Here is a 24,317-nt window from a genome sequence, read left to right as displayed (position 1 = left end):
GGAGCTCCTCTGCTGACCAGGTGAAGTTACCCTTCTTATAACTTTGTCTGAGATCCTTGCTTGCTACCTTTTTTCTAGGTCCTTACTGGTTTCTCCTGGGAGTGTTTCCTTCATAAACCACTCTCACATGATCCTTGGGTGTCCCAGCAGCAGGCTTTAAAGGCAAGGTAAAACAAAGTCTTCTTCCTTAGTAACAAAATCCTGATTTTTCTTTTTTTTTATTCTGGCATGCAACTTCTCCAAAAAAAGGCTACATTTCCCAGCCTCCTTTTCAACTAAGACTATGACTAAGTTCTTGCCAATGAGATATAAGCAGAAGTGCCCTGTAGGACTTCTCAGAAGCCTGTAAAAGGGCACTCTTGCTGATGGCTAGAGCTTGTCCTGGACTCTGAGGATGGGGGCACACCCTCAGATGTGGGAGCAAGATCTGGAAAAACCCTGGGCCCCTAACAATGTCATGGACCTGCCAAAACTAACCACAGATTGCCTACAACTTATTTTATGTGAGAGATAAGTTTCTCACCTGTTTAAGCCAATGTCATTTGTTTTCTTCGTCCTATGTAGCCAAGCCTAAATCCTAACTTATAGACCAGACCACTATGATAGAGGCTGAAAAAAGGCAGATGCTTGCTTTTCCAGCCTCCCTTGCAGCTAGGGTTTGCTAGTGTGACCCAGTTCTGGCCAACGAGATGTATGGGAAGATCAGGTGGGGAGAAGGGTGGGGGGAAGAAGTTCCAGAAAAAAAATTTTTCTTCTCTGATGAAAAAACAAAACAAAAACCAAAACAGGTGCATGATGTAGAGCTCTCTTGCCACCCTGGCAACCTACTCTGTGCCTTTGGTTGCAGCATGTGACAATGTGGTGTCTGGAGCTGTGACAGCCATTCTATAATTATGGAACTACTGGGCAGTCTATGGACAAAAAGCCAAACAGCTGAGAAGAGCTGTGTAGAAGGATGGAGAGAGCCTGAACCCTTCAAACCATCCCCGAGACCTCCCACTCCACACCACTGCAGAGTCCACAACGTAAATCAGTTTTCCTGTTGTGTGCAGCTGAAAGCAGCCCAACACCCACTGGGGGTGAAGCACTGAAATAAAATAAGGAATACTTAGTCTTTATAAGACCTAGAGGTGATAATTCTCAAGAAAACTACTACCATTACCCCTTGGAGGGGAAGATGACTGAGTTCTGGGAAGATAATTATCTGCGTTAGACTGCCTCTGAAGGCCAGAAACAGAGCCTCCAGCTTCAAGGAACATAATAAATAAGCTCCAGGATCAGCTGATTTGGGTGCTCAACAGTGTCATCAGGAACTCAGTCTCCTCCTCTCTCTGCTCAGACATTCTTCAGATGGGCTTCATCCCCAGGCTGTTAGCAAGATAGGGGCATACTTCCACGCGGCACACCCAGACACAACAAGGGCCTACCAAGTCCTGCATGCTCTGCCCCCTCTCCATTATCCCTCGGACTTCGCACCCTGATACTCTCCTCCTTGTCCTCTCCCTCCAGCTGCACTTGCTTGCTCTTCTTCAAACATGCCGGTGGACTCCTGCCTCAGGGCCTCTGCACTTGCTGTTCCCTCCACCTACAGTGCTCTTCCCATACATGTCCATCTGGCTCCCTCATCTCCTTCAGGTCCTAAGTATCACCTTCCCAGTGAGGCCTGCCTTGACCACACTATCTAAAATTACAACCAACTCCCCATCCCCTTTCAGGCTTAATTTTTCTCCTGCATGTAACTGCATCCAACATAGGGTTCATTCCTTTGCCTCTCTGATTGTCTGGGCTCCCCTTGCCTAGAAGGTGTGCTCCAGGAGTACGGAGATGCTTATCTGATTACCCTCTCTTCACTTCCCCCAGGGCCTAGCAGAGTATGTGTTCCATAAATTTCTGTAGAAGAAAAGACAGACAAGAGATGGACAACGTCCAGAGGAAGAAGTGGGGGAGGGGGGATGTTTTCAGAGATGGTGCCCCCATCGCATCACCCCCCAGGCTTCCCCCGGTATATCTCATCCAGAATCGCGCATGTGGGGCCTCAACTAGTCACTGGCAAAGAGAAGGGACTTCCTTTCGCTCCACAGTGGGGCTGGGGTCAGCGGGTGTTGGCGAGAGGTGGACCCCTGAAGAAAATAAAGAGAGGTGGGAAAAAGGATGAGGGGAGTGCACCTACTTCCTGGTTCTCCTGGGCTTTCCCTCTGTGGCCTAAAAACAAGGCCATCTCACCCCTTCATGCCAGGTGTCTAAAAAGAGTTGTCAACCCTCACTGCTTCCACTGCCCTACAGCCCAATCCATGCCTCACTTCCCTGGAATCTGGCTTCCACGCCCATCCGTGCCGCACCAGGGTTATCAATGTTTCTAAGTCCACTGGGGCCTCTGGGGCCTTATCTGGCTCTGCCCTGCTGACCACAGCAGCCTCCTCTCCAGCCCCAGTTCTCTGGCGACCTGTCCCACTTCCAAGGTCATTGTGCTATAAGGACCCCCATCAATGCCGGCTGCGTCCCGCCCCCTTCTCCACCCGTTTCCAATTTCATCTTCTGGGAAATGAGCTCCAAGCCTTGGAGAACTGAAGCAGGTTTGCTCTGAAACCCTAAGGGCTTCGAAATCACAGCAGCCTCAGGGGAGAGAAACCAGGTCCCCAAGCTGGGTTGGGGGCGCGGGGTGGCGCCAACCCGGCTGCTCTCCCTTGGGGGAGGAGTCTCCACTGCCCCCCCTCGTCCCCCTGCCCGCGCGGCCCGGGCCAGATACCCCGGCCCCGCGCCGCGGAGGCGCCGCCGCGTCCGCCGCGTCCGCCGCGTCCGCCGCGTCCGGAGCCGGGGGAGCGGGAGCCCAAGCGGAGTGGGGCGGGGCGGAGGGGCCCAGGGGCTTCGGGAAGCCCCGAGAGGGCGCGGCCGAGGGTGACCCGGACTCCTTCCAGCCGGGGGCGGAGGGGAGGGGCCCGCGCGGCTTTATTGCCTCGAGCGCCGGCGCAGCCCGCTCGAAGCCCCGATCCGTCGAGCGTCGCTCCAGCCCGTGCCCATGCAGCTCCGCCGGCAACCGCTTCCCGCGCCCCGGCCGGGGGACCCGTACCCCGCCGCCCCGCTGCTCGCGCTGCTCCTGCTGCTCGCCCTCCAGGGGGCGGCGGCGGCGCCCGCGGGGTCCGGGGACCCCGAGGACTCCGGGTGGCGTCAGGACGCGGAGCTCCCGCGCGGGCTCCTGTCGCAGGCGGCGCGCGCGGCGCTGCACTTCTTCAACTTCCGCGCGAGCTCGCCCAGCGCCCTTCGAGTGCTGGCTGAGGTGCAGGAGGGCCGCGCGTGGGTGAGTACCAGAGCGACACAGTGGGCGCGCGCGGGGACCGGCCGCGAGGCGCGTGGGTGGTGACGCCTGGGTACGCGCGCCTGTGAGCCCAGCGGCGGATCCGCGAGGGAGACTGTGATGCGCCAGGCGCCTGCGGGGATCCCGGCTCGCGCCTCGGCGCCGGGAACTGTTCAGGCGTGGAAAGGCCCGTCAGTGCGCGGAGTCCGCAGAAAGCTGGCTCGTTCTTTCTGGCATTTACGGGGCCATAAAGACTTTTTACAGGGCAGCTCCCATACCTGGGAAGGAGGTGCATGGGGAAACTGAGGAACAGGCCCAAAAGGCAAGGCTTGATCTTTTCTGCGACTACCCAGAGTTGGTTGCTATGGGGTGGTCACCGAGCATTAGTTCTGGGTGGGATTTCCAAAATCTAAGCCAGTTCCCAGGCCGAACCGCTGACGTTCCCTGGTTAATTGCAGGCCATCTTGCAAGGGCTTCTGGATAATATTGCAATTTACGCGTTGGCCTGGGCAAGAATCTTCGTAATCCTGGCGTCTGCTTTAATCTAATGAGAGTGAGTGAACCAGGGCTGTTTTGTAAGAACGTGGCATCTCATTCGGTTGCTGATTTCAAGGCACTGGCTGTAGATACCATTTTGTGTCTGTGAAGCTACGTTGCTTTCTTCATCAAGGAGAAGATTACAAAAGTTACAGAACTACCCTAAGTCTGTCCCAAAAGTGACGATGCTTTTTCCAGTAATCCTCCAATATTCCACAAAGCCTGTAGACTCAGCCTTAAGGAATCTAGAGTTTAGTAAAGAGTGTAAATAGAATTTTAAAGAGTGTTTGTAGGATTTTTCTTTAAGACTGTTCTAGACGTGGTGTTAAGGGTGTGAGAAAGCCATTTGGAAGCTCGGCCTTGGTTCTTCAAAGACTTAACCCTACACCCAGCTTGTCTAGATTTATTGAATGGTGAAATAAAATTTTCCCTAAAAAAAGGCAACCTGTGCTTGTCACCTGTTCTAACAGACCTTGCTGTGTCAGGGAGGAAAAAGTTCAGTTTACCAGCCCAACAGAGAAGTGAGGGAACAGAGCTTGAGAACTTTCTATCAAAGTAAGGGAGTCGTCACCTCCCAGAGCCCAAAGAGGGCCCCCCCTGAATATTTCCTCCCTGGTTATCAGTGGGAAGGATTCCCTACAGAAAACTAAGCTCAGATTTCTAAAGTGCACCAGGAATTTTTCAGGTCCCAGGAATTTTTTTTCTTCCTTCTAAGACCATAAAAAGAATTAAATAATAAAATAATTTGCATTTTCATGCATCTAGTTAACCCCTTATTGAAAAAATAAAATACTTGGCCTCTTTCATAAAATAAACTCAATCCAAGTGAGTTAAGAAAAACTTCCTGTCTTACCCACAGAGAGCTCAGTTACTGTTTTCATCTGTAATAATATAATCCTGAATTTTAAAGGGATCTCCTTTTTTGGCCTAAAAAAGCTGGGGGGGATAATCAATAAATTAGAGGCAGGTATGCATGAGAGGGAGGAGGAGTTAAGAAGTAGAAGAATCCAGGGCATTGACCCTAAGAAACGATACTTTCCTCCATCATCTGGTTTACCTTTACATTTCCTCCCAAAGTGATTATAAATGTTTTAACATCAAGGAGCCAAGGAAGAGAACTTAGTGATTTTCAGGGCCAAGACTCTAGAGACTAAAGTGGTTTCAGTTTCCCCTTGGAATTCAGTGAAATTGCTTGATTGATTGAAACTGTTTGAATGAGGAGAATAGACACCACCTGCAAGGAGTCTTCAATGCAAGGAATTTCTGCTTCAATTACAAGAGCAGTTGTAGCATTGATAAGAGGTGGAAAATGATAGACTCTCAAAACTCTTTATCCAATCAGTGCATTATTAGAGTGAGCACTGAGTTGCTGGACAATATCTGTCAGTCCTCTAGGACTGACTCGGGGTTAGCAGGTGGCTGGGTGGGCGAGAGAAGTGTAGCTGATAGCATCCTTCTCCATCCTCGGGGTCAGTGCATCCCTTTGTATTACAGATGAGAGGCTGGAACCAAGTCAGGGTTTTTCAAACTAATGGCACACTATTGGGTTATGAAATCTATTTAGTGGTTGCAGTTTTTTGTTTGTTTGTTTTGTTTTAAATGAAATAGTTTGGAATACAAACTGTTTAGAGTGCATTGCCGAAGACAGGGTAAGTAGTGCCTCAAAATGTTGCAAACATATATGTATGAACTGGGTCATTATGAAGCATGCAGTTCTTGCTATGTGTTTCAGCTGAAAAAATTTTGAAAGCCAGTGAACCAAATGATTTTTAAAACCTCTTCCAGCTCTGAAATTCCTTGATTCTAAGTGATTTTTCGGTTCTGCAACAAACCCTCATTTTAGGAACACTGTTGCCCTCTAGTGGTAAAATGCAGTAATAGCTGTGGTAGTAAATGCAAGGAAGTATTGAGAAGAAATTAGAGCTAGCTGGTGAGCTTGTGAGCATTCTGTTTTGTTTTGTTTACTAATTGTAAGGAGAGATCACAGACCATGATTTGTGTTCCCTCATTGCCCTTATCTGATGACCTCTCTTTCCTGACTATACACTACCCTTCCACGACCAGGAGGCTATTTTTCTGATGCCTTAGGACCCAGAGCATGGAGGGGTGGTGTCGAGAGCTCCTGTGCTACCCAGGGTATCCTAGATAAGCCCTGCTCCCGACGATCTGGGGCTGTCTCTTACACTGAGGCAAGTATCCTCTGGCCAGTCCTACGACAACTGGCCCCTGCCCCAAGCAGCCGGTGAGAGGCCAGCCCTTCCCTGGCATTTAGAGAGACTGGCGAGATCTTTGTGTGCACAAACTTCAGGAGAAAGGCAACCCATTTGAAATCAGCCCTTGCTTGGGGATTGCTCACAAGGACCAGGCCAGGACCAGTAGTTGGAAACATCAATAATTGAAACAATTGACCAAAGGTGGGGCAGGAGGGAGTTATGCCCAAACCTTAACTGCTTCAATCTAAATTAAAATCAGGGCCTTCCCTGGTGGCGCAGTGGTTACAAATCCGCCTGCCAACGCAGGGGACACGGGTTCGAGCCCTGGTCCGGGAGGATCCCACATGCCGCGGAGCAACTAAGCCCGTGCGCCACAACTACTGAGACTGCGCTCTAGAGCCCGCGAGCCACAACTACTGAGCCCACGTGCCACAACTACTGAAGCCCGCGCACCCTGGAGCCCGTGCTCCACAATAAGAGAAGCCACCACAATGAGAGGCCTGCGCACTGTAACAAAGAGTGGCCCCCGCTCACCGCAACTAGAGAAAGCCAGTGCGCAGCAATGAAGACCCAACACAGCCAAAAATAAAATAAAATAAAAAACAAAAAAAAATAAAATAAAATAAATAAAAAAATAAAATAAATAAATTAAAATCAGTAGGGGGCTTCCCTGGTGGCGCAGTGGTTGAGAATCTGCCTGCCAATGCAGGGGACACGGGTTCAAGCCGTGGTCTGGGAAGATCCCACATGCCGCGGAGCGACTAGGCCTGTGAGCCACAATTACTGAGCCTGCGCGTCTGGAGCCTGTGCTCCGCAACAAGAGAGGCCACGATAGTGAGAGGCCCGCGCACCGCGATGAAGAGTGGCCCCCACTTGCTGCAACTAGAGAAAGCCCTCGCACAGAAACAAAGACCCAACACAGCCAAAAAATAATAATAATAATAATTAATTAATTTAAAAAAAGTCAGTAAATATAAAACTATCTGTCTTTTTGTGTAGGGCGAAGGCCATTAATTGGCACTCCTTGCAGTCTTTCTAGCAAGAAGACACACCCATAATGGGCATCTGTGATTTCCATTTTTGTTTACTTACAGTGGAGGGAGCACTTGCAAAGAATACAGTTCATGATCCTCTCCTTTTACTTTTCTTGACTTTTCTTGCCTATGACTCACCCATACCCAATTTACCAGCAAGAGTTTTAGAGACTTGACTTCATCAATTCTTTCTACTGCATTTAACTTGGATTTTGTGGACATGACATCTTTTTTTGTGGCCCCTCCTCACCAGAACATTTAATGATGCAGCTAGGTAATGAGTACACCTGGCATAGGTAAGTTTGGGAGCAAAACAGCTGACTTCTGGTGAGCATCCGGCCGCCCCAGCACTGGTGGGCTGGGCTGCTGTCCCCCGCCCCCGCGGGCCCGGGTGAGTCTGAAGGCGGAACAGAGCCGGTCTGCTGAGCCACAAGGCAGCTGGGAGAGCGCCTAGTCTACTAAGAAAAAGCTTCTTCTTTTATCCCTTTTCAATCTGTGAAGCACTTTAATACAGCACAATTCATCTAATTACTGCTCTCCTTGAAGGCCTCTCTCCATTAATGTCTAATTTAGAGGTGATGGTTCACAAGAATAGGAAAGCAATACATCAAGCAGACCATAGAAATGAAAACTGGAGACTGAAGAAGGTCGCAATGAATATGGAGGGGAAAGATAAGTAATAAAACCCTTAAGTGAAAGAATCTCTGCTTTCATGCAAGCAAGGCTCCTAAGTGCTTTTACAGCCCTCATGAAAGAACAGTAGAGGGTGGCTATTGGCAGGATGCAGGTGGCGCTCCTCAGCGCCCTCTGCCGTGAGGATGAAACATAACAATCCTGAAAGCACAGAACCGAGGCCCAAGCCTGCCCTCCTTTCCGGGCACTGCCACTGCTGAAATGGCACAGGTGCCCCCAATGGCTCCGCCCACCTCCCACCGCGGCGCCCACCTGGTCTAAAGGCTCTGATTGCAGAGTCTGGGTCCAGTATGGGGTGGGAAAGGCCACTGGCCCTGAGGGTAAACTTAGCCCTTGGCCTTCCTGGCGCATGTCCCTCAGTCGCTCAAGCCAGCTGCACGTGGATGAGCAAACGCTTTTAACCAGCTTGTAAGAAGTTGTTTTTGAACCGCACACGTTTTTTTTTTTTTTTACCAGCCCACAACATTTCCACTTGTCTTGCCACACGGGGTGTCATAGCCAAGGGTGCGTGTGATCATGGAACATTAGTAGTGATCCCAAATAAAGACCACCATTGGTGGGTTGTGAATTTAACCATCAGGAGTGCGGCTTGGCTGCACACTCTTCCTTGAACGGCCTCGGTGGTTCTGCTGGAGATGGAATGTAAATAGCCCTAAGATGACTAATCTTAATGAGACAAGGAATGTTAAATCCACACACATAAACACACACACATGCACACACACAGTCTCCCAGATCCAACCTGACCCTTGATCTCAATTCATCAGCATGAATCACCCTAGAGATTTATTCACACTTTTGCAGCCGCGGTATTTATTTGCCTTTGTGATGGCCCCTCAGTTGAAGAGGTTTGCACAGAGCTGGTCCCACAGTAGCAATAGCAGTTCCCCACTCTGGGTTACTTCTTAGGATCGTTCAAGACGCCTCTAGCCAGTAAAGTCGAGTTATGAAAGAGTCTTGTACCATAGCTGTGTACGAGATGTATATGAATCCACAGTGGCCCCAAGAGGAGGTGCCAACACAGAACACTATGTGGAGGATCACAGGTAATTTTGTATCTGTATTAGTGTCACTGCTGTAACAAATGACCACAGACTTTGTAGGGAAAAAAAAAACAACTCCCACAAATTTATTCTCTTACAATTCTGGAGGTCAGGAGTCTGAAATGGGTCTCACTGGGCTAAGATTAAGGTGTTGAAAGGGCTGCATCCTTTCAGAAGATTCTAGGGGAGAATCCATTTCCTTGCCTTTTCCAGCTTCTAAAGGCCGACCGTACTCCTTGGCTTGCCCTCCATCTTCCATCTTCACAGCCAGCAGGTAGCATCTCCTGAATATAACACTACTCTCCCTTATAAGGACCCGTGTAAGTACACTGGGCCCACCTGGATAATCCAGGATACTCTGTCCAACTCAAGATCCTTAACCCGATCATATTGGCCAAATCCCCTTTGCCTTGTAAACATGTTCACAGATTCCAGAGATTAGGATGTGGACATCTGTGGGGGCCATTACTCAGCCTAACACACCCAGCTTCCGGGTGGCTGCGAGCTCATGCAAGTGTTTACCACACTGCCGGACACGTGACTCTACCCAGGAGATGGCAGCTCTGGCTGATCTCTGCAGCCTTGGTAACCTCGTCACCCCCAAACACGCCCACCCTCCACAACCCGTGTTGGTACTTGACTGTAGGCTGCTTTGTTCTCTTGCCCTGCATGTGTGTCTGCTTCCACAGGGTGGAAGGCCTCCCTTTATCTCCACTGTCCTAGCATAGGGACCTGCTAAAGACAAATATTAAATATTAGATGAAAACAAAGGTAGCTGGACGGGTGCTGGGACCACTGGGCATCAGGAACAGGAGGCTGGGCCAGGCCCCGACCCATTCCCAGCCCTCCTACAGGAGGAGGGAGATCGAATACCTCAAATCTCTTACAACCAGCCTTTTCTAATTTTCTGAGCCCCACCTTGAGCTAGAGGGGAAGCAGAGGGGAACACTGCCTGTGGCCACTTCTACCCTGGCTCCTTTGGAAGAAGGGTCAAGAATTCGTACTCAGAGTTGGCCAAACAGATTAACACACAGTATTCGGTCTCTTTCTCTCCACTACTCCTTAGCCTGATGAAGTGTCCAGTGCAAAGATCTCCTTGGACCCCACAGGATGGGGCCTGATCTGGAGGTCATGGACTTTTGTTCCGTAAACTGCAATCGCCTTATCTGGCATTGCCCGAGAGAAGGAAAATGCAATGAGATAATTCCAGGGTATAATGTAATACGCTGATGTTCTCTCTGTCCAGAATATAAGAGCAGCATAGCAATTTTTGTCCACAGATGAGTTGTTTACTTGTCTCCAACTAAGCCTGACTCATAAAACTAACCTTATAAAATGAAGAAGTTTGCTTTTCCTGGAATGGCATGACATTTATGTTTTCTTACCAAATGTGAAGGCTGGAGGGGACATTTAGAAGCCGAGTCTGTTAGGCCAGTGAGGCCCACTGTGTGCCCGAGGGGAGATTAGCATCACCGTTTGAGCTCTTGACAGCTGGTCTGTCCCCACTGCCCACCCCCTCAATGTGGAAACATGAAGTTTAAGGCTGTCACCACCGGCTCTAAGGTCACCTGAAGGAACCATGCCTAGGAACCAGTGGCAGAGAGAAAAAACAAGAGACAGGCTTCCCCCAAAGCACAGGGTTTTCTTTTTCTTTTTCTTTTTTTGCGCTGCGGGGCATGTGGGATCTTAGTTCCCCAACCAGGGGTCAAACCCACACACCCCTTGCAGTGGAAGCGCAGAGTCCTAACCACTGGACTGCCAGGGAATTCCCAAGGGTTTTCTTTATGTAAATGAGCTTTGGGCAGAATGTTATCTTTGGAGACTCCCAGAGTCGCGGCGTTTTCGTGACCCCTGCGGCATCCGACAGCAAGGTTTCTCTGGGTACCGTCCCTGCTCTTACATTTGCCCTAGGTTTTTGTTGTGTTTTTTGAGTGAGTTTAAAGGGGGTGTTAGGTGTTTAAAATGTGCTCTTAGAATAATAAATACCTATTCTCCATCCCTTATCAAGTTCCTCAGTTTTATGTCCAGTACTCACACCCAGTATTTCAATGACTTGACTTTAAACAAGCAAGCAAACGTTGTATAGTATCTAATATAAAGATAGTCTGGACACGTGCTGGAGGAGACATCTCTGATCTACTGACATGAAAACAAAAGCTTTGTGTTTTACAGAAAATAGCTTTTTACTGAAAATGAGACATGGCTTAGTAGAGTTGCTATTAGAACGTGTAATTTTTAACTTCCTGGATATAAATGGCATAACATGGCCAAGTCGTTATCCATGTAGCAGGAAGGAAGGAGTGAATTTTCTTCAGAAATGATTTAAATCCAGACTGCCTTCTCCAAATGTTCCTGCTTGAAAAACAGCACATGCTATGTTGCCACGGAGTTTTATCACCTGCACTCCCTGAAGCAGAGGGTCGATCTGTCCCATGAACTTCCTGAATCATCATGACCTGATTTGCCAAAGACTCCAGGTGGACCAGACTTTGAGATAACATTCCTCTGTTTCATTTAGTCTCATGATACCCTCAAACCTTTGGAGAGAATTAATTGTCATGTCCTCAATCTCCTGCTCATCTGTCTTCTAGTGACAGTCACTGGAGCTACTTGTTACTTCCTGTCCCTCCCTCTGAGCTTCAGTGGTTCCACTCAGTGTCTAGAGAGAAGTTCTCAAAGTGTGGTCCCTGGACCAGCGGTAGCAGCGTCAGCATCCCCTAGAACTTGTGAAAATGCAGGGTCTCAGGCCCCACCCCAGGTTTACTGAATCAAAACTTGGGGTGGAGCCATCACACTGTGTCTTATTCAGCAAGCCCTCCAGGAGATTCTGTTCCAGCTCAAGTTTGAGACCCATGGCTCTGGAATAAAGTCCCTTAAGAGACCTTCTCTAATCTGGCCCCATCCACCATGGTGACCTCCACTCCAAGTATCCCTGCTATTAACTTGCTAATCTCCCCAGCCTGGCTGCTCACCTGTCTTCCTGAGTGTCCTCGCCCGCTCTCTCCCCACTTGTCTCCAGCCTAGTCCTCCTGGAGATTCCCCCTCCTGCGCTGCACTGGCTCAAGCTCCCACTTAAACCCTGCCTGAAAGAGTGCATCCAGGGACTCCTTCCAGAGTCTCAGATCATCGTCACTTCCATACTGTTGTGGGTTGTTGTGTCCTCAAAAAAGATACATTGAAGTCCTAACCCCCTGTACCTGTGATTATGACCTTACTTGGAAATAGAGCCTTTGCAAATGTAATCAAGTTAAGATAAGGCTGTACTGGGTTAGCATGGGCCCTAAATCCAATGACTGATGTCCTTATAAGAAGGTCATGTGAGAGCTTCCCTGGTGGCACAGTGGTTAAGAATCTGCCCGCCGGTGTGGGGAACACGGGTTCGAGCCGTGGTCTGGGAAGATCCCGCATGCTGCAGAGCAACTGAGCCAGTGCACCACATCTACTGAGCCTGCACTCTGGAGCCCGCGAGCCACAACTATTGAAGCCCACGAGCCACAACTATTGAAGCCCGCAAGCCGCAGCTACTGAAGCCCGCGCGCCTAGAGCCCGTGCTCCGCAGCAAGAGAAGCCACTGCAATGAGAAGCTCGTGCATCACAACGAAGAGTAGCCCCCGCTCGCCGCAACTAGAGACAGCCTGTAGGCAGCAACGAAGACCCAACACAGCCAAAAAAATAATAAATAAATTAAATTAATAAATTTATTAAAAAAAAAAGAAGGTCATGTGAAGATACAGAGAGAAGAATGCCATTTAAAGACAGAGGCAGAGACTGGAGTGATACAGCTCCAAGCCAAGGAAGGCAAGGATTGACGGCCACCACCAGAAGCTCGGAAGAGGAAAGGAGGGATTCTATCCAGAGCCTCAGAGGGAGGCCAGCCGCGACAACACCTTAATTTTGGACTTTTGGCCTTCAGAACTGTGAAAGAATCGATTTCTGTTGTGTTAAGGTACCCAGTTTATGGTACTTTGTTATGGCCACCCTAGGAAATGTATACACACTCCCTGCCCGGCTGTCTCCCTTCCAGAAGGTCTGTGTGGTCTTGTCTACAGGAACTGTGGTTTTAAGCACAGTCCCACTCTCTCAATTCCTCTCTCTCTCCCCCTCCCTCTCTCACACTTCACGCCTGCACACACACTCACACTTCCCACACACACACCAGGCAGCTTCCTTTCCGCCCTCTCTTAAAGGGATTGACAGGGTCTGTTTGTATCACCTCTGTGCTGTATAAGGGGAGAGCAGGGGTCTGGAGCCAGGCTTCGCTACTTACTGGCTCTGTGACTTTGGACAATTCCTTAACTTTGGGCAAGTGCCTCAGTTTCTTCATCTTTAAAATGGGGATAAGATCAGTATTTACCTCAAAGGACTCTTGTGCTGTGATAAGTAGTTCCTGGGCACTGTGTTAAATCACATGAAGCATGTAGTGAGAGCTCAATATATATATCACATATATATTATAGTTTTTATCATGATTCTACCCAGTGGCTAGCAGAATGCTTTATACACAAGTGCTGAATAAATGCTTGACACTGATTAGATAGGGATTTGAGGAACATTTTTTTTTGACCCCCCCCCCCAAAATCTAGTGAGATGAGTTTGTCCTATGAAGGCATTCTGTGGTACACTTTCTTAAACAGGACTTTAAAAGTGGCCTGTTTCCCTCCCAACTGATTGCAAGGGAAGCCCCAAATCAAAGTGCTGATCACTGTCCTAAAGAGCCTGTCCTGAGGCAGGGCGGCTGCCTGGGGCTGCCCTTCCTCATGGCCTTTGGGGACAAAAACCAAGGAACCTACAAAATCAGCCAAACACACAAAAAACAGGTTAGAACATAAACCACATCATTGGTGGTCCGTGACTGTAAAGCATTTAGTTCTAGGCTACAGTACATAAGTCCTCTTTTACACGTAATTAAAAAGAAGTCTGTAGCAAAGAGCTACTAATTCATTCCTTCAGGTTATACAGCCATATAGTAATTTGCTTTGTTTGCCAACTTTTTCTTTACATAAAAAGCTTTATTCTGGAAAAGATTAGAGCAAGGTGCTGTGCCCCTGGCTGTGCCTGGAGAGGGATGTGAACTTCCTAATCTGTTTGGCATGTGGGCAGTTTTGGCAGCATGGGGATGGGAGGAGCAGAGCCCCATGATCCGCTCCGCTCCGTGGGAACACTCCTCACGTCAGGAAAGCCAGACCTGCTTCTCACCTTCCCTGCGACAGCCTTGGCTCTTTAAAAAATGTCTGTTTAGCTTTTCAAAAAATGTCATTAAGTGAACGGATTAGCTTTGCATCATCTGGCCGTCACAACACATGTTGTAAGCACAGAGGGAGGACCACCTGACCTTGAGAGTTTGGCTTTGGCTCTGTCCCAGGTACGGAGTTTCTAGATTCAAAACCACTATACTGAGCAGTTTACCTCACTCTGCAAATCTGATCACACCAACAACATGAGGGACAAAAACACAAGTTTAAGATATGGGGTGGGGACATCCATACCGAGTTACTTCGGACTTAACGTTTTTTAAATGACTTTCTATCTTGTTAAAAGCCCATTCATGCACTTTTTGGTTCCAGGTACAAAGCTCAGGGAATAACACCCTCATTACCTTTGCTTCGTGGAGACCCCTCGCTTATGGCTGTTTATTCTCTTTTATCCCCTTTCCCATTGTCGACTGAAAAAAAAAATGCACAACCTAAAAGTTGAGAGTTATGTTTTATTCGGTGAACTTACTGAGGACTATAGCCCAGGATGCAGCCTCTCAGATAGCTCTGAGGAACTACTCCGAAGAGGTAAGGGAGGTGCCAGGATATGTAGGAGTTTTTGCTGGAAAAAAAACAAAAACAAAACAACATGTAGTTCAACATCAAAAGATTACTGCTAATCACAAAAACATCTCAAGTTAGTGATTTTAGTGCTTTTCTATGTATGGGAAGATGCAAGAGTCTGGGCTTATGTAAATCATTCCTTTGATAAGCATCATAAATATATAGGGCCAGTATCCTGTGTTTCTCCATCCTGAATTCCCCTCAGGGCGCACTTTCGGGGTTTTAAGCCTGCAACATCCTTTGTTTACTGAAATGGCAGGCGACATTCTTTGTCTACAGTGCCTCTTCTTGGTCATAAATTTGACCAACATTTGGGAGGCATTTCATGACCAATTTTGTCCCATGGCTCTAGGAAAGCTCATTCCTAGATCAGATGAGGATTCTGTTGATAGGCCACTCAATGTGCTAAGTTTTTTGGATTAGGCCCTGTTGATAATCTAAAATTCTCTGGATTGCCTGTTCTACTAGTCTGTTATGATCCAGGAAATGTTTTCTCTTGTTGCTTCTTCCCATATCTACAGTGGCATTATTACAATTATTCTACGTAGAGTTATATATGTGATTGATTGCCTCAAGACATTTAGCCATCATTAGTTTTGTTGGAGGCCTGGGTACACACTGGGTAATGCAAGAGACAATAATCTCATAAAATAGACAGGATGTAAATAATACACCTGTAATGTTAATAAAGTACAGCAGATAAAGGTACAAGCCATAAATAATTTGAAAACAACAAGAGAACAAATTAAAACAATGATTAGTATAACTAGTTGTAATCTGGTCTCAATAAGCCATCAGATCCACAGGGGAGCCAGCTGGATAAGCCAAATTCTGGAAGGATCATGTAGAGAGAAAAAGGTAAATGTTTCATCTTTGTTTACAAAGGTACACTTTATCAGCTTGTTGTAGATCAAAATTAGCGTAAAGGGAAAGATTTTCTGGAAAAAAAGATTAAAAGCCAGTATATTTCAGGAAAAAATCATAAAATTATAAATCATATTTATCAATTCATTCAGTCCCATGTAATTAATTCCAGTTTATCTGGATGAAGTCATCAGGTTTTCCGTTAGGGTTTTGTAACTTCTTACTGAGTTCAGTGGTATGATCTAAAAGTTATCAGAAACAAATTTGTCAAAAGTCTTTTGTATGAATCCTCTTGAGAATCTTCATTTTATAAAAGCATCAGAGTAAAATAGTGATTGTCTATAAATGACAGAAGACTTAAAATGGCATGGTTAAAGATCTGTTTACAGTGTAACTGACAAGAAACTTGGTTATTTCTGTGTCATATGACATTTTAAGATAACAACTAGAATTATAACTGATAACATTATATCAGGACATATCAGATTTTTAGGAATTCCATATAAGTTTTGGAATATCTATATTAATGACATTTATCCATAAAATAAGAAGGCTTTATCACACTTATTTGACAATGTTTCCCCTGTAATTTAACATGCCAAATAAACCTAATTAGTTTAATATCTCTCCTTGGGATGTTTCAGGGGTCCTTTGAAGCATCCCAAAGTTAGCTGGAAAGTCAAAAGAATCTTAATTAGAATTTGATATTTGGGAAGTTTGTTATAAAAAAAAAAAAGTCAAGTTTTTAAAACACTTGGTCAAATAGGATCATAGGTCACTGTGAAGCAACAGTTATTCACTCAACCAAAGTGACAAAAAAAGATTTTTAAGGCAAATAACAGATCATTTAGAAGGCAAAGAAACTCACAATCTGTTACCAAAAGTATTTAGTTCAACATTCCAAGAAAACTCTGTTCTCTTAACAGAGAGAGAAAACCAAACTCCAGTCCTGCACCAGCCCACCCTGAACAAAATTCACTTACCTAATTAAATTCAATCCAAACCCAGCCTGACCATGCATGGAACAACTTTTTCAGAGCTGTCTTTCTACAAACCTTTCACACTTTCTGTATCCATTTTAGTTTGTCCCTTATTTTTCCGCCGAGAGACAACCAGCTCTAGGACAAAATCTCTCTTTTCCCTTAACAAAATGTACTTCCACTCCTCATACCTTCTTTTGCCAAAAACACTCATCCTACTTTCCTTGCATACTAGATCATGTGAACCTGGAATTCATTCTGGCCAGTTTCCTTTATACTTGGAAATATTTAATTTGTAAGTGCTTACTATTTAGTCAATTAAATGGAGCTCTTTTATAAGTTTAATTTTTTTTTATATATTTTTTAAAATTTTTTATTTGTTTATTTGTTTATGGCTGTGTTGGGTCTTCATTTCTGTGCGAGGGCTTTCTCTAATTGCGGCAAGTGGGGGCCACTCTTCATCGCGGTGCGCGGGCCTCTCGCTATCGCGGCCTCTCTTGTTGCGGAGCACAGGCTCCAGACGCGCAGGCTCAGTAATTGTGGCTCACAGGCCTATTTGCTCTGCGGCATGTGGGATCTTCCCAGACCAGGGCTCGAACCCGTGTCCCCTGCATTGGCAGGCAGATTCTCAACCACTGCGCCACCAGGGAAGCCCTATAAGTTTAATTTTGATAATATTTTCCAGAGGTAAAAACACCTATATGTATAATGTACACACTGACATAAACAAACAAAAATAGAGATCTCATAGCTTCACTTTAACACTTAGTTTTGAATCAGGTATTACGATATAAACTGACTAGTTTATAAATAAGTTGGAATAAGTCAACTTTATTTTCTCAGATGACCAAGACTTTACTATTGATATTTGTGGAAAAGACTTCTAAGATTTGTATTTGTTCTTGATAATCCCCTAAGGAAGCTGTGAATTAGATTTTGAGCGAGAGAGCCTTTCCAATGGTTTGAGTTTTTAAAGGCCATTTCTTTCCTTTTTTTTTTTTTATTTGTATCAGGTTTTACCTGATTAAGTGAATTAGTCTCAGTCTCAGGTCATTGTAGCTGTATCTACATTTCTGATTTGTAGAGACTTTAAACCAGACAGTTGCTTTTAATTCCCCAGAGAACAGATCTGCTGCCTAAATTATACTAAAAGATTGATTTGTCCAACAACATTTTCTTTAAGTTGCTTTTTTTATATCAGTGAGAAGATTTCCAACTAAACTGAAATTCAAGAGTTCTATGTCCTAGAATTTTAGGCTTTTATTTATCATGCTTTCAAAAGTTTGCGTAAGGGATTCAACAAAGGCCCTCTTTCTGAGTGCACAGGTTAAACCCAGAGCAAGAATCTCTATTATTGTTTTTATTGGCCCCTGAATATTAGCACTCAGTTTTTATTTCATATTGTGTGGTCTCAGGTAACCCTGTTGGTTTCTTTTAGTATGTTTAACTAATATTGTCTGAGGGGCAGATTTATATGCCCTGTCTTATACCAGGCAGGGGGAGACATAGTGTCTGTCTTACAGTATAATTAGGGAAAAGAGATGTAACCATCTTATAAAGCCCATTTAAACATACCAATTTATGTAAGCTTTCATCTCAATTCTATCAACTTTTATACCTTTAACTTTAGTTTCCATTAGGACCCCATCAATTAGTCTTGGTCTTACAAGGAGCCTTAGATGCTTTTCTTTTTTTTAATCTCCCAACCATTTAATCTATTTTTGTATAAAAGGCTCTGGGGTCCCCAGTGAAGGGCTGAGCTGAGAGATTCAGGCCCTTTTGTCAATCTTTTAACTTGATTAATTGGCCTAACTGTTGCCCCAAGCAATTGCTGGTCAGGTATCTCAATGTAATTCCGCGCCCGCCCCCCCCCCCAGCCTTTATATATATAACTGGGGTAAATAAAGCAGACTTGTTTGGGGCCTTTTATGTTGGGGACCAGTAGGGGTCCCTTTAACCTACCCAACCTTACGTAGTGTTGTATCAAAACCTTTTGTTTTAATCCCATTAACATCTGTTTTATTTATCCCATTTCTTAATAACCATCTAAAGATTTTTATCCTTTTGGGAGGAGTCCCTTTAAAATTTCCACCTTGTTGGGAAGAAGTCTCTAGACTTTCCCCTCAGTTTTTTCTCCCTCCCTCCCCATTAATCAACCTAATTTACATTAGTTAACCTAATGTTTTTATTAGGATTTGTAAGACCCACTGAGGGGAAGCAAAGGCCACAAATAAGACTTCCCAAACTGGTTTTTTGTTTGTTTTAAACTAAGGGAGTGGGACTTCCCTGGTGGCACAGTGGTTAAGAATCTGCCTGCCAGTGCAGGGGACATGGGTTCGATCCCTGGTCCAGGAAGATCCCACATGCCGTGGAGCAACTAAGCCCGTGTGCCACAACTACTGAGCCTGCGCTCTAGAGCCTGCGAGCCACAACTACTGAGCCTGCAAGCCACAACTACTGAGCCCACGTGCCGCAAATACTGAAGCCTGCATGCTCTAGGGCCTGCGTGCTGCAACTACTGAAGCCCGCGTGCCTAGAGCCCGTGCTCTGCAACAACAGAAGCCACTGCAATGAGAAGCCTGCGCACCGCAACGAAGAGGAGCCCCTGCTCACCACAACTAGAGAAAGCCTGTGTGCAGCAATGAAGACCCAATGCAGCCAAAAATTTAAAAAAATTAAATTAAACTAAAGGGGTTCTTTTGATTAGCCATTTTATATATACATATACATCTCCACCTTCTGATTTGTTTTTTTTATAGGTGCCAATAAACAACTATATAATAAGAGCTCTCTAAAAATTTACCAATTTTGAAGTTTCCCCAATTTAAATGATCCATCATCTGGCCATTAACAAGATATATCTTAATAGTGACTCAAACTAGGAAGATGAAAGAGGCATCCCCACAAGAGAGTGCAAAGCCTACACAAGATATAGAAAGTTTACTCCTGGGAATCCCCTGGCAGTCCAGTGGCTGGGACTTGGCTCTTTCACTGCGGCTGCCCGGGTTCAATTCCTGGTCAGGGAACTAAGATGCCGCAAGCTGTGCAGTGCAGCCAAAAAAAGAGAGAAAACTTTACTCCCCAAAATAGTCAAAGAAGGTAAAGACCTTTGTTGCACAGGTTAAGATGACAAAGCCCCTGAGAGTTGGTACAGCCAGACAAAATGACTTCTCAGAATCCCAGCCTATTCCACCAAATGCCAAATGTGCACCATATGTGTACTTTCCAGTCATATGGTAGTTCTATTTTTAGTTTTCTAAGGAACCTCCATACTGTTGTCCATAGTGGCTGTATCAGTTTCCATTCCCACCAACAGTGCAAGAGGGTTCCCTTTTCTCCACACCCTCTCCAGCATTTGTTGTTTGTAGATTTTTTGATGATGCCATGCTGACTGGTGTGAGGTGATACCTCGTTGTAGTTTTGGTTTGCATTTCTCTAATAATTACTGATGTTGAGCAGCTTTTCATGTGCTTCTTGGCCATCTGTATGTCTTCTTTGGAGAAATGTCTATTTAGGTCTTCCCCCCATTTTTTGATTGGGTTGTTTGTTTTTTTTTTGATATTGAGCTGCATGAGCTGTTTGTATATTTTGGAGATTAATCCCTTGTCAGTGGCTTCATTTGCAAATATTTTCTCCCATTCTGAGGGTTGTCTTTTCGTTTTGTTTATGGTTTCCTTTGGTGTGCAAAAGCTTTTAGGTTTAATTAGGTCCCATTTATTTATTTTTGTTTTTATTTTCATTACTCTAGGAGGTGGGTCCAAAAAGATCTTGCTGTGATTTATGTCAAAGATTGTTCTGCCTATGTTTTCCTCTAAGAGTTTTAGAGTGTCTGGCCTTACATTTAGGTCTTTAATCCATTTTGAGTTTATTTCTGTGTATGGTGTTAGGGAGTGTTCTAATTTCATTTTTTTACATGTAGCTGTCCAGTTTTCCAAGCACCACTTATTGAAGAGGCTGTCTTTTCTCCATTGTATATTTTTGCTTCCTGTGTCATAGATTAGGTGACCATAGGTGTGTGGGTTTATCTCTGGGTTTTCTATCCAGTTCCATTGATCTATATTTCTCTTTTTGTGCCAGTACCATACTGTCTTGATTACTGGAGATTTGTAGTATAGTCTGAAGTCAGGGAGCCTGATTCCTCCAGTTCCATTTTTCTTTCTCAAGATTGCTTTGGCTATTCTGGGTCTTTTGTGTTTCCATACAAATTGTAAAATTTTTTGTTCTAATTCTGTGAAAAATGGCCTTGGTAATTTGATAGGGATTGCATTGAATCTGTAGATTGCTTTGGGTAGCATAGTCATTTTCACAATATTGATTCTTCCAATCCAAGAACATGGTATATCTCCATCTGTTTGTGTCATCTTTGATTTCTTTCATCAGTGTCTTAGTTTTCTGCATACAGGTGTTTTGCCTCCTTAGGTAGGTTTATTCCTAGGTATTTTATTCTTTTTGTTACAATGGTAAATGGGATTGTTTCCTTTATTTCTTTCTGATTGCAAGAGATTTCTGTGTATTAGTTTTGTATCCTGCAACTTTACCAAATTCACTGATTAGCTCTAGTAGTTTTCTGGTGGCATCTTTAGGATTTTCTACGTATAGTATCATGTCATCTGCAAACAGTGACAGTTTTAATTCTTCATTTACAATTTGTATTCCTTTTATTTCTTTTTCTTCTCTGATTGCCATGGCTAGGACTTCCAAAACTATGTTAAATAAAAGTGGTGAGAGTGGACATCCTTGTCTTTTTCCTGATCTTAGAGGAAATGCTTTCAGTTTTTCACCATTGAGAATGATGTTTGCTGTGGGTTTGTCATATATGACCTTTATTATGTTGAGGTAGGTTCCCTCTATGCCCACTTTCTGGAGAGTTTTTATCATAAATGGGTGTTGAATTTTGTCAAAAGCTTTTTTCTGCATTTATTGAGATGATCATATGGTTTTTATTCTTCAATTTGTTAATATGGTGTATCACATTGATTGATTTGTGTATACTGAAGAATTCTTGCATCCCTGGGATAAATCCCACTTGATCATGGTGTATGATCCTTTTAATGTGTTGTTGGATTCTGTTTGCTAGTATTTTGTTGAGGATTTTTGCATCTATGTTCATCAGTGATATTGGTCTGTAGTTTTCTTTTTTTGTGACATCTTTGTCTGGTTTTGGTATCAGGGTGATGGTGGCCTTGTAGAAAGAGCTTGGGAGTGTTCCTCCCTCTACAGCTTTTTGGAAGAGTTTGAGAAGGATAGGTGTTAGCTCTTCTCTAAATATTTGATAGAATTCACCTGTGAAGCCATCTGGTCCTGGACTTTGTTTGTTGGAAGATTTTTAATCACACTTTCAATTTCATTACTTGTGATTGGTCTGTTCATATTTTCTGTTTCTTCTTGGTTCAGTCTTGGAAGGTTATACCTTTCTACGAATTTGTCCATATCTTCCAGGTGTCCATTTTATTGGCATAGAGTTGCTTGTAGTAGTCTCTTAGGATGCTTTGTATTTCTGCGGTGTCTGTGGTAACTTCTCCTTTTTCATTTCTAATTTTATTGATTTGAGTCCTCTCCCTTTTTTTCTTGATGGGTCTGGCTAAAGGTTTATCAATATCGTTTATCTTCTCAAAGAACCAGCGTTTAGTTTCATTGATCTTTACTGTTGTTTTCTTCGTTTCTATTTCACTTATTTCTGCTGTGATCTTTATGATGTCTTTCCTTCTACTAATTTTGGGTTTTGTTTGTTCTTCTTTCTCTAGTTGCTTTAGGTGTAAGGTTAGGTTGTTTATTTGAGATTTTTCTTGTTTCTTCAGGTTAGATTTTATTGCTATAAACTTCCCTCTTAGAACTGCTTTTGCTGCAGTCCATAGGCTTTGGGTCATAGGTTTTCGTTGTCATTTGTTTCTAGGTATTTTTTGATTTCCTCTTTGATTTCTTCAGTGATCCACTGGTTATTTAGTATCATACTGTTTAGCCTCCATGTGTTTGTGTTTTTTACAGGTTTTTTTTCCCCTGTAATTGACTTCTAATCTCATAGCGTTGTGGTCAGAAAAGATGCTTGATATGATTTAAATTTTCTTAAATTTACCAAGGCTTGATTTGTGCCCCAACATGTGATCTGTCCTGGAGAATGTTCCATGTGCACTTGAGAAGAAATTGTATTCTGTTGTTTTTGGATGGAATGTCCTATAAATATCAATTAAGTCAATTAAGTCTGATCTAATATGTCATTTAAGGCTTGTGTTTCCTTATTGATTTTCTGTCTGGATGATTTGTCCATTGGTGTAAGTGGAGTGTTAAAGTCTCCCACTATTTTTGTGTTACTATCAATTTCCCCTTTTATGGCTGTTAGCATTTGCCTTTTGTATTGAGGTTCTCTTATGTTGGGTGCATAAATGTTTACAATTGCTATATATTCTTCTTGGATTGATCCCTTGATCATTATGTCCTCCCTAATCTCTTGTAATAGTCTTTATTTTAAAGTCTATTTTATCTGATGAGTATTGCTACTCCAGCTTTCTTTTGATTTCCATTTGCATGGAATATTTTTTTCCATCCCCTCACTTTCAGTCTGTATTCAAGTTAATGAGTTTCGTGCTTTTCTATGTACGGGAAGATGCAAGAGTCTGGGCTCACTGAAATTATTCCTTTGATATGCATCTTAACTATCTAGGGCCAGTATCCTGTTTTTCTCCATCCTGAATTCCCCTCAGGGTTGCACTGTAGGCGCTTTATGGCTGCAGTATCCTGTCTTTACTGAAATGGCAGGTGACATTCTTTGTCCACACCTTCATTCCATTGCCCTCCCATGGGCAACCACTTTGAAAAGGGCTGATGTATATTCTTCTGTCTGTAAGTGCTCTTATAAAAGATATTTTTGGTGTGTGTGCAAATTTTTATTTAAAACATTTTTGTAAGTGGTATTTTGCCATGCGTTTTGTTGCTTCTGTTTGCACCCCCAGCCTTGAGGATCTCTCTTTGTTGCTGTACGTATGGCTAGTTGGCTCCCTTTCCCTGCTGCACAGAAACCCCATTTTACCTGCCCGCCCCCAAGGGACACACACCAGATTGCCTCTCACTTCCCACCACACAGATGATGCCTCAAGGAACATTCTCCCACGAGTCCCCTGCAACAGCATCACAGTTTCTCTGGGATACATACCCAGCAGTAGGTTATTGGATCATAAGGTGTGTGCAGTCTTGATTTGACCAAGTCAGCCAGACTGCCTTCCAGCTAGGCTGCACCAGGCTACCTCCCCCCAGCCATGTGGCAGGAAGGGGACCCCTTCCAGGGCAGTCGGCTCTTGTTCAACACTTGGAAACGAATTGTCATAGGAGACACACGTGCTGACGAAGCAAGAGACTTTATTGGGAAGGGGGGCCTCGGTGGAGAGCAGGAGGGTAAGGGAGCCCAGGAGAACTGCTCTGCCACGTGGCTCACAGTCTCAGGTTTTATGGTGATGGGGTTAGTTTCCGGGTTGTCTCTGGCCATTCGTTCTGACTCAGAGTCCTTCCTGGTGGCACGTGCATTGCTCAGCCAAGATGGATTCCAGTGAGAAGGATTCTGGGAGGTTGGTAGGACATGTGGACTGGCATCTCCTCGCTCCTTTTGACCTTTCCCGAATTCTTCCGGTTGGTGGCGACTTGTTCTGTGTTCCTTACCGGGACCTCCTGTCGCAAGGTAACTCATGCAAATGGTTTCTGTGGTGCCTGGCCAGAGTGGGTGGTTTCAGTCAGTGGTTCCCCTATCAGCCATGAACCCCCCCAAACCCGGCCAATGTGTTGGCCCTATGCATTTTCTCATTTATTGCCAATCTAACAGTTGTACAGTGGTCCCTCACTGCTTCTTTAGCTTGCATC

At 44.8% G+C, this 24,317-nt stretch overlaps 1 protein-coding gene and 1 pseudogene across 2 annotated transcripts in view; both read left to right on the top strand.

Annotated features, from left to right (window-relative positions):
- The window catches only part of LOC309659679 (P2Y purinoceptor 3 pseudogene), a 136,655-nt pseudogene that overhangs the window by 100,675 nt on the left and 11,663 nt on the right, over positions 1 to 24,317 (top strand). The gene's annotated exons all lie outside the window — the stretch shown is intronic.
- Positions 2,958 to 24,317, top strand: part of RARRES1 (retinoic acid receptor responder 1) — a 41,806-nt gene continuing 20,446 nt past the window's right edge. The window contains exon 1 of the mRNA XM_082459684.1: positions 2,958 to 3,295. Within this exon, the coding sequence (XP_082315810.1) occupies positions 3,017 to 3,295 (279 nt within the window). The 5' untranslated portion in view covers positions 2,958 to 3,016. The remainder of the gene's footprint in view (positions 3,296 to 24,317) is intronic.

Source organism: Balaenoptera physalus (assembly GCF_965194825.1).
Source record: "Balaenoptera physalus genome assembly, chromosome: 4".
NCBI lineage: Eukaryota > Metazoa > Chordata > Mammalia > Artiodactyla > Balaenopteridae > Balaenoptera > Balaenoptera physalus.
The sequence above is the reverse complement of the archived record's forward strand: the minus strand, read 5'-3'. Positions and strand labels throughout refer to the sequence as shown.